Genomic DNA, 9,723 nt, shown 5'->3' with positions numbered 1-9,723 from the left:
CTCATTGTTGTAGTTCAAGCTGCCTTGAACTCACTATGTAGCCCAGGTTGGCTTCAAACTCATGGCAATCCTGCTGCCTCAGCCTCCTGAGTGCTGGGATTGCAAGTATACACCACCAGGCCAAGCTGTTTAGCATATGTTTTATACACATGTATTACATGTGGCAAAACACACATATACACATACACATGACACAAATATTTACTGTAATATCTTTTTTAAATGATGGACAGTCATCTATATTAAAGAACACAGATCTGTATAATTATTTAATGGTCATGAAGCTATTTCATTAGGATCACATTGAACAGTGGAATTTCAAGATTAAGGTGTATACAGATATTTTTTCAGTATTGTAGATTGAATTGAGCTACAGTGGACCCTTGAGTAATGAGCTCAACTTATTCCCAAGGGCTGGCTATCACTCAAGTTGTCAATTAAAGGTGCAGGCTCCTCTACACAGGCCTCAACATCTCTCTCCTGTGTACAGGCAGATCTCAGTTTCCTTAGACATTGACCCAGGATTTTGCAATTAACTCCATACAGGAAAAGATGCTGTAATGTTCCTCCCAGAACTGTTTAAGGATTAAATCTGTATCTGAGACCATCTGGAAGCACAAGCAGCTGGCATTTAGGTCATAACTCAGGACTTTCGTCATATGTTGAAACTAAAATTCCAGTTACAACCCAAGTTTTTCATATGTCAGGCCAGTCATAACTTGAGGGTCCACAGTATATCCTCAGACTTCCTTTATTTTTAATTTTAAGGTAGGATCTCCCTAAGTCACTATGTTGCTCAGGCTGAGCTTCAACTTGTGATTCTCCTGCCTCAGACTCCCAAAGTGCTGGGAGCATAGGCGTACACTACCACACCTGAGTATGTAACACAGATTTTTAAGGCTTATTGGTACACACAGTAATATCCCTTGGGGCCAGAACCCTCCACAGATACAAAAATCTGCAGATACTCAAGTCTCCTATAAAACATGATGTAGCATTTGCATATAACCTACACATAGCCTCCTGTATAGTTTAAAAATCTCTTAATTACTTATAATATTAAATACAATGTAAACAGTATGTAAATAATTGTCATAATTTATTGCTTAGGGAACAGTGACAACAAAAAACACCTGTACATGTTCAGATGAGAGTTGATTTTTTTCAAGTATCTCAAATACTTGTTACAATACTCTGTCTTAATGGTATCTGGAAAATGCAGTGGCATCTACCTTTCTAACGAGTTTCCCTGGTACTCAGTGGCTAGTCCACTAGCTAGGTGCCCGTCAATGAACTTCTGTCCTGTCCAGTGGGCCACAGCTACTTCCTCTCCCATGACTTTCAGGCTTCGTTAGAAGTTGGGGACTCTTCTCAGCTTGCTCCTTCCTTGGGTGCTCTCACAGCCTTAGAGGTAGGAGAACTTTCTCCCTATACTTGCTATTCCTGTATGTTTTAGGCTTCTTTTATTTTTTAGGTCTTCTTAAAGAAGATTTTAGCAATCATCCTACATTTTTAGTTAATAATTCTATATACTAAATTTCCTTGTTGAAATTACCAATGTGGTTTCAGTACCCTAAATAGGCACTGAAGAATACACTAATATACAGAAATGTGATCAAGTTGTGTGTACTGACCGTGTGCTTGACACCTTGTAGAATTCGTTTATTAATTCAAGGAGCTTGAGTTTACACACCTATAATATTCAAATAATGGATCTTAACAAAAAAAGGGGATACAGATGAATGTCCATTTTGTATCTGTGTATTCAAAGTGGTTAGGATAGATATATAGTTACATTCTCTTAGTGAACAGAAGGATTTGTTCTAATGGTGTTTGTAAATAGGATCTCAAGTCCGCATCTTGTACAGCAATTAACCACTAAGAAGAATGTATGCAGCGTGTTAATTATTGAAACTGTCCTAGAGATTTGATTTGAAACTGTCTCATTGCTATTTGTTGATCAATAAAATTATGAAAACAAAATTTCTAGGAGCTTTTCTGTCGATCACTTTGGATTTTCTGTATATTCACTCATGGTGTCTACACAGTGATACTTTTTTCTTGTATTTTTTATGAACATTATTGCATTGACTAGCATCCCTAGTAACAGTGCTGAACAGATGTTTTGACAGTGGGTACATCTGCATTAGTTTCCTATTGCTTCTGTCACCAATTAGCACAGGCTTAGCAACCTACAGAACAAAAATATATTCTCTTACAATTCTGAAGATCAGAAATCTAAACTCATTCTCACTGGGCACAAGTCAAGTTTTAACAAAGATGGCTCCTTCTAGAGGTTCTGACAGAAGTCTATTTCCTTGTTTCGTTCTAGCTTCAGGTTGCCTGTTCCCTTGGTGTGGGGCCTCTTCTTCCATCTTCAAAAGGTGTCAGTATCTGCTGCTGTAGTCACATCATCTTCCTCTCTGTTTCCTACATCCCTCTTAAAGGGACCACTGTGATTGTATCAGGCCCACTGGACAAGGCAGAAGACTCTGCCCTGGCCAAGATCCTTAGGTTAATCAAATTTGAAAAGTCTCCTTTGCCATATAAGGAAATAACCATAGATATTGCCTATTAGGATGTGGACATGTCAGGGGCAGGATATTATTCAGTCTACAACATCATCTTTTCATTTTCTAATCTTTTGCCATTAAATATGTTATTTGTTACAGGGCTTTTGTAGTTAAGAGATTTTATGAGATTAAGAAAGTACTTTTTCTTAGTTTTCTAAAATCTTTTCTTCCTCCTTTCCTCCTTCATTCCTTCTTTTCTTGCTTCTTTCCTTCCTTTCTTCTTTTCTTCATGCTAGGCAAGTGTTTTATCACTAAACCACACCTCCCCAGCCCTTCTAAGTGTTTTCTAAACATGAAAACAGGGTGAAATACATCAAATAATTGTTCTCTTACTTTGAGAGAATTATATGACTTCTTTAATTTTGTTAAAATGGTGAATTATACCAATTGATTTTTGAATATACCTATAATACCTAGCATTTCTAGAAAATGCCAAACCTCATTGTGCTACATTAAACTTTGGCTAATGTTTCATTTAGGACTGTTTTCAGTGAAATTTATCAGTGAAATTAGTCCTTAGCTTTCCTTTTTCATAATATTCTTGTTAGGTTTTGATATTAAAGTTATGCTGCTTTCCCAAAATAATCAGGAAATTGTTCTATTTCTATTCTCTGGAAGAGTTTGGGTAAGACTTGTTTTGATTCTGAAACGTATATTGTAAAGGTTAATATCTGAGAACAGAACTTTCTTCATGGAAAAATTTAAATTTCTATGTTATTTTTAACTTTTTTTAGACAGTATCATTTTATAATTCAGGATGGCCTTGAATTAACTATGTAGCCCAGGTTGGCCTTAAACTCACAGTGATCCTCCTGCCTCAGCCCCCTTAGTGCAGGTATTATAGGCATGCACCATGTCTGGCAAATTTTCAGGTGCAATTTTTTTCTTTCTTTTCCCCTAATCTCAAAACGTAACTATGTAGCCCAGGCTGGACTTAAACTCACGATGACCTTTCTGCCTCAGCTATCTGAGCAATTTCCTTCATAGTCAAAGAACTGCTCAAGTTTTCCATTTATAATTCTGTCAGTTTTAGTCTGCATGCGTTTGAGTTATAGATATATGTATTTTAGGAATGTATCCATTTGATCCAAACTTTGAATAATTAGCATAAAAATTTTCATAATACGTTTCATGATCTTTCAATGCTGACAAGATATGTAGTAGTAGCCCCTTCAATTTTGACACTGGTTATTTGTGCTTATGCATATGTGCTCTGACTCGTTTGTTCCTTTCAGAAAACTTTTTTTTTTTACTTTGCTGATCATAGGTTCATCTTTTAAAATGCATAAATTTAAGGTTCAGCAATTCCTCCTGAATTTGTCTTTCCTAAAATCTAAGCATTATAGAGGGCCAGCCAAATAGCTCAGCAGATTAAAGTGCCAGTAATCAGGCACAGGGGCCGGGAGTTCGATCCCCAGGCCTGCCATGCTGGCCCTGCCCACTGGGGCATGCCGAGAAGGCAATTGAGACTGGGCATGGTGACGTGCTCCTATAATCCCAGCCCTTGGGAGGCTGTAAACAGGCAGATCACTACAAGTCCGATCTAGTAGTGAGACCCTGAACACCCTGTAGACCTTTCCATAAAATACAAAAAAAAAAAGATCTAAGCATTATATTTTCTTTCTCACTCCATTTCAGCACTTCTGTGGAAGTGCATTTCTTAATTCTAAACCAAAGGAAGATTTTATGGCTAGACTTTGTTATTGAGTCATAGCCCCAATCGCTATCTCAAGCAATTGATTTTTTATTTAATGTTTCCAATTCCTCACAATCTGTTGAGATTTGCTTTCTGTTCTACTCTATGGTCCAATTTTATAAATGTTCCATTTTGCTCAACAAGAATATATATTCTAAACTGCTGATCTCAATCTCTGAATATACTAGTGGCCATCTTCCTTCAAAGATGGATTTGCCTGCTGAACATAACTGGTTTAGGACTATAGGCATAACACAAAAGCCCCAGATTCAGCTTTTCCATCTTTCTATATACAATTGAGTTTCAAGACTGATCGCTATACCAACATTAGCACTTGCCCCAAGGCAGTCTAGCCTTTTGTGATCCAAGTTCCCACATGTGTTTCAAATCACTTTTCATAAGGATTTGTGATCCAGCCAGGAGATTTACCATACTATGAGGCTCATAAATGTATTAAAATTCTGTGTCCTCCAGAATCTAGTTGGTTCTTAACATACTACCAGAATAGAAGTCCAATTCAAGGTTGTTGTTGGTCTTCTAATTGAAAGAACCTTACTGAAAAGGACATTTATGCCTACTTTTGAGTGAATAATGGATTTTTAATTTTCTTTTCTTTTTTTCATGGTACTAGGCTACATCCCCAGCCCTCTTTATACTGTTAAATTTTGAGACAGGTTCTTGCTAAGAGCACTAAATTTCCCGGGTTGGTTTTGAACTTGCAATACTCCTGCTTCAATATCCCAGTGTGTTGGGATTACAGGCGTGGGCCAATATGCTCAGGTCAACAGTTTTCTTCCTGTCATTTCTTCTTAGCAAAAGTGAAGAATTGAAATCTGAATGAAGCAAAGAAAATGATCTGTATGAAACCCAATATGTTAAAAAGTGGCAAACATCATATAGTTTGATCACCTGATTTACTGTGGTCTCGAACTTGGAAAGCATGAGTGAGGTCTGTTTTTCGTGCAATAATTCTCTCTTTTAATATCCTGATGGCACTGCTTTCCATAACATTCACCCTATGGTACAAAACAATGGTTAGGTAAAAGTTACATAATTATCCTGTCTGTTTTATTTTAATGTGCTATCTTACTGTTTACCAGTTTCCACTTTAAGTGAATTGTATACATTTCCATATAAGATGTCACTGGATGGTAAATGCATGTGTGTGTGCACATGCTTGTGTATGTGTATGCACTGGGTTGTGAAATTTTAAAAGGACTCTAGATAGTGTTTCCTTTTTGGATATCAAATATTTGCAAGAACAATTATTTGAAAAAGAAGGAAAATACAAAGGGATGTGCTATATGAGATACTGAAATTTAGCATTCTGTTACTGAAACAAAACAATAGTTATTAACAGAAGAGAAGGATCACCTGTATGTGCAGTGTAAAACAGTCAAAGTAGCTGGTGAAGAGTGTGATTGGGTAGATATTTGTCAAAGGACAAAAACATTCAGGTAGACAGGAAGAAGAAGTTCAAGAGACAATATTGTATATCATGGTGACTCCAGCCAATAATACTATAATGCACACTTGCAAATTGTTTTGAGAATAGGTTTAAGTGTTCCCACCACAAAAATAAGTATTGAGAAAATGCATATGTAAAATGGCTTGATTTACCCATTGTTCAGTGTATACAACTATGAAAACATGACTTGTACTATAAATAAAATCTTTCCTAAAAGGAAAAAAAAAAAAAACAGAAGAGAAGGAGCTGGGGAAATGGCTCAGTGGAATAAGCGCATCCTTGGCAAGCGTAAGGGTCTGAGTTCAATCCCCGGTTCCACGAAAAAAAAGAAAAAATGTTTAAAAAAATAAACCAGAAGAGAAGACATATATATCACTAGAACATAAAAAAAATTTCATAAATATTTTCAACTACATATGGGTCTAACATATATATGATAACAGAAGTATGGTAGAGTCTACTCTCACAGGAGATGAGCCTCTTCCTCCCGTGGTCTCCTCTCCCAAGGAGAGGAGGCTGCAGCCCAGCAGAATTTTCACTGGCACACACCAGGGCAAGTGATCAAAACTGGGAGAAGTCCCCAACCCCTCATCTCAGACTCCCAGAGAAGAAATAAGTGGTTGCTGCATACGTTGGGAGTTTTTAGTACTAGATCCTCAGCACACCTGAGTCAGTGGTAGGAGCCTTAAGTTTACTCCACTCCAACTGGGACATTCATCAAGCATGCAGCACTAATACTGCACTGGCCTGAGTTCATACCCAGCACTTTGGGCTCCCTGGAGTCTACACCCAGCTCTCACTGTCCTGCTCCAGTCCTGGATCTGCCAGAGACTCTGACACCCAGCACCTGTCCTGGACAGCCTGCGTCTCCATGGGGGAGCTCCAGTCCTGTGTGAGTCTCTGCCTGCTACATTTGGACCGTGGCAGTACGCATTCAACACCAGCAGGAGCCGAGGACCAGACCATATCACAGGATCCCACCCTGCCCTGCAACAAATGGCCTTGGAGGACAGAGACTGCCAAGGGAAGAGGGGCACAGAAGGCTGAGCAAAGACCAGGAGAAGCCAACTATGCATGGGGGTGGGAACAGCCCTGTCTCTGTCTGAAAACAGCACAGCAACCAGCAGGGAGACACCACCAGAAGAAGGGTATGGAGTAGTAGGTGACTGAGGGACATTCAGAAAGTACTGGCTAAAGACTCTGGGTCTTTCTTAATTATATGCAAAAAATCAGAAATTATCCCATGCATATAATCTGACCACAGTGCAATGAAACTGGAAATTAATGACAAAAGAAACCCAAAAATCCCCATAAACAGATGGAAATTAAATAACACCCTACTCAGCAACCAATGGGTTACAGATGAAATTAAATAATATCTACAATCCAATGAAAATTCAAGCATAACTTTCCAGAATTTGTGCGATGCAATGAATGCAGCATTAGAGGGAAATTTATAGCGGTGAACTCACACATTAGGAAAACAGAATGAGAAGAAATAAATACCATAATGCTGCACCTCATGCAGCTAGAAAAAGAAGAGAAAACCAAGCCTAAAGGCAAAAAACAGAAGGAAATCATAAAGATTAGAGCAGAAATTAAGGAAATTGAGACAACAAATACAAAGAATTAATGAATCAGGGCCGGGGAAATGGCTCAGTAGAATAAGAGCTTCCCTGGCAAGCTCAAGGACATGAGTTGAATCCCTGGTTCCGAAAAAAAAAAAATTGATGAATCAAAGAGCTGGTTCTTTCAAAGATTAAATAAAACTGATAAACCCCTAGCTAATCTCATAAAAGAGAGGAAAGAAAAAATTCAAATACAAGTGATAAGGAATAAAAAGGGCAAACTTACTATAGACCCGCTGGAAATTCAGAAGATAATAGCTACTTTGAAAATCTTTACTCTCACAGAATCAAAGGCACAGAGAAAATAGACAGATTCCTAGATAGGTACAAATTACCAAAACTGAAGCAAGACAATATGAAAACTCTGAAAAACCCAACATCAGCCAATGAAATTGAAAATGTACTAAAAACCTTACTAGCAAAGAAAACTTCAGGTTCTGATGGATTCACAGCTGAAATCTACAAGAAATTTACAGAAGATATAATCCCAATACTCCTCAAAGTCTTCAAAGAAATCAAAAAGGAAGCAATACTCCCAAAATCTTTCCTGGAAGCAAATATTATACTGATACCAAAACCAGGGAAAGACACAACTAAGAAAGGGAACTACAGGCCGATCTCTCTCATGAACATAGATGCCAAAATCCTCAAGAAAATCCTAGCAAATAGAATACAGCAAATCATCAAGATTATGCACCATGACAGGTAGGATTCCTTCAACTTAAGTGGTAAAATTCAGTCATATATCCAATCTTACACTAATCTAGCAACAGATTTGAAGATAAAAATAGATAATATAGCAACCATTGGTAATCAGCTATTCTTGTTTTGAAAATCTGTAATATATGTATCATTGTATGTTACCCTGTTTCTGTCCTTCTTATTTTTGTTCTTCATTTTGCTTTTACTCTTGAAAATAAAATTATTTTTAAAAGATATCCATGGGAAAGTTTCCTGCTATCCTGCGCCAGTGGGACCTGCCAGTCCCAGCCCAGGTGCAGCGTGAGTGAGACCCTCTTTCAACCTCTTGGGACTACCCCACAACTCCACAGCACCCCCCACCATGCCTAACAAGTGAGAATTTCTGCCACGTTCTGGGGACCCCCAGATCCAGCCCTAACCCAAGCCCGGTGAGTGTGTGGGAAAGCTTCCAGCTCCCTGTAGCAGCGGGAACTGCTGGTCCCAGCCCAGGTGCGGCTTGGGTGAGACCCTCTTCCACCACCTGGGGACACCCGACCACTCCGCAGCACACGCCAACCATGCCCTCCAAGTGAGAATTTCTGCCGCATTCTGGGGACCCCCAAATCCAGCCCTAAAGCAGGCCCAGTGAGTGTGTGAGAGAGCTTCCTCTCCCCCCTACTTCACCTTATACCCTACAGACTCAGCTCAGGTCTAGGGTAAAACCCTTCAGCTGCAATTCCTGCAGACAGAGTAGGGGACAAAGCAACCCAGCTAGTCCAGGAGCAAAACATCTTGCCAGAGCGGCACAACAGGATGACTCCTAAGGACAGCAGCAGAAAGGCGCTGAGCACAGCAACCAAACCCAAGGCAGGCACAACAGGATAAATCCAAACTTTGTAGATCTTCACCTGAATTTTAGTAGGTACAAAGGTTATAACTGCACCAAAGCTCTACGAAAAAGGTCAGAAGACAGTGCTACACAAAATGACAATGAGAAGGAGTAAAATGCCATCTCAGAACCCAACCCTACCCATGACAACTGCAGAGGACACTAACACAGAACAAATTGGGAACCACACAGCTGAAATCAATGAATCAACAGCTTCTGAAATAAAGAAACAACTGCAGAAAGGTATAGAGGAACTCAGAATGGAAATGAAAAGAGAAATCCCTGAATTAATAGCATCTGCAGTAAAGAACCAAATGCAGAAACATATGGAAGAAACCCAATGGCCACCCAGAACAAGTGCAGAGGACACTAGCTCAGCTCAAATGTATGAATTAATAGCGTCGAAAGTAAATGAGCAACAGCAGAATGTTATAGAGGAACTCAGAGGGGAATTCTTCTCTGAAATAAAAAAAGAATTCTCTGAACTCTCAGCATCTGAAGTAAAGAATCAACTACAGAAACAAAGAGAAGAAATCCAATCTGAAGAAAACACTGAAGTAAAAGAATTAATAACTGCTTCTAAAGAAGACATTGATAAAAAAATAGAAGAGATTAGAAAAATGATGGATTCTTTGAATGAGCAATATAGGAAAAAAATAGATCACATGAAGCAGCATCCAGGAGATATAGAGGAACTTAAAATCTCAGTCACAAGCTTGCAAAACCGTTTGAGTGAAAGTGAAGACAGATCTCAAAGACACTGGTGCAGCTAGTGAAAAGGTAAGAAA

General features: G+C 38.8%; 1 protein-coding gene across 3 annotated transcripts in view; it reads right to left on the bottom strand.

The window, feature by feature from the left end:
• The window catches only part of Ppef1 (protein phosphatase with EF-hand domain 1), a 201,145-nt gene that overhangs the window by 6,481 nt on the left and 184,941 nt on the right, over positions 1-9,723 (bottom strand). For all 3 annotated transcript variants that reach the window (XM_004635109.2, XM_023719556.1, XM_023719555.1), the window contains one exon: positions 5,179-5,285. In XM_004635109.2, the coding sequence (XP_004635166.1) occupies positions 5,179-5,285 (107 nt within the window). The remainder of the gene's footprint in view (positions 1-5,178; positions 5,286-9,723) is intronic.

The sequence above is a fragment of the Octodon degus genome, unplaced genomic scaffold (genome assembly GCF_000260255.1).
Source record: "Octodon degus isolate 3935 unplaced genomic scaffold, OctDeg1.0 scaffold00069, whole genome shotgun sequence".
Lineage (NCBI taxonomy): Eukaryota > Metazoa > Chordata > Mammalia > Rodentia > Octodontidae > Octodon > Octodon degus.
The sequence above is the reverse complement of the archived record's forward strand: the minus strand, read 5'-3'. Positions and strand labels throughout refer to the sequence as shown.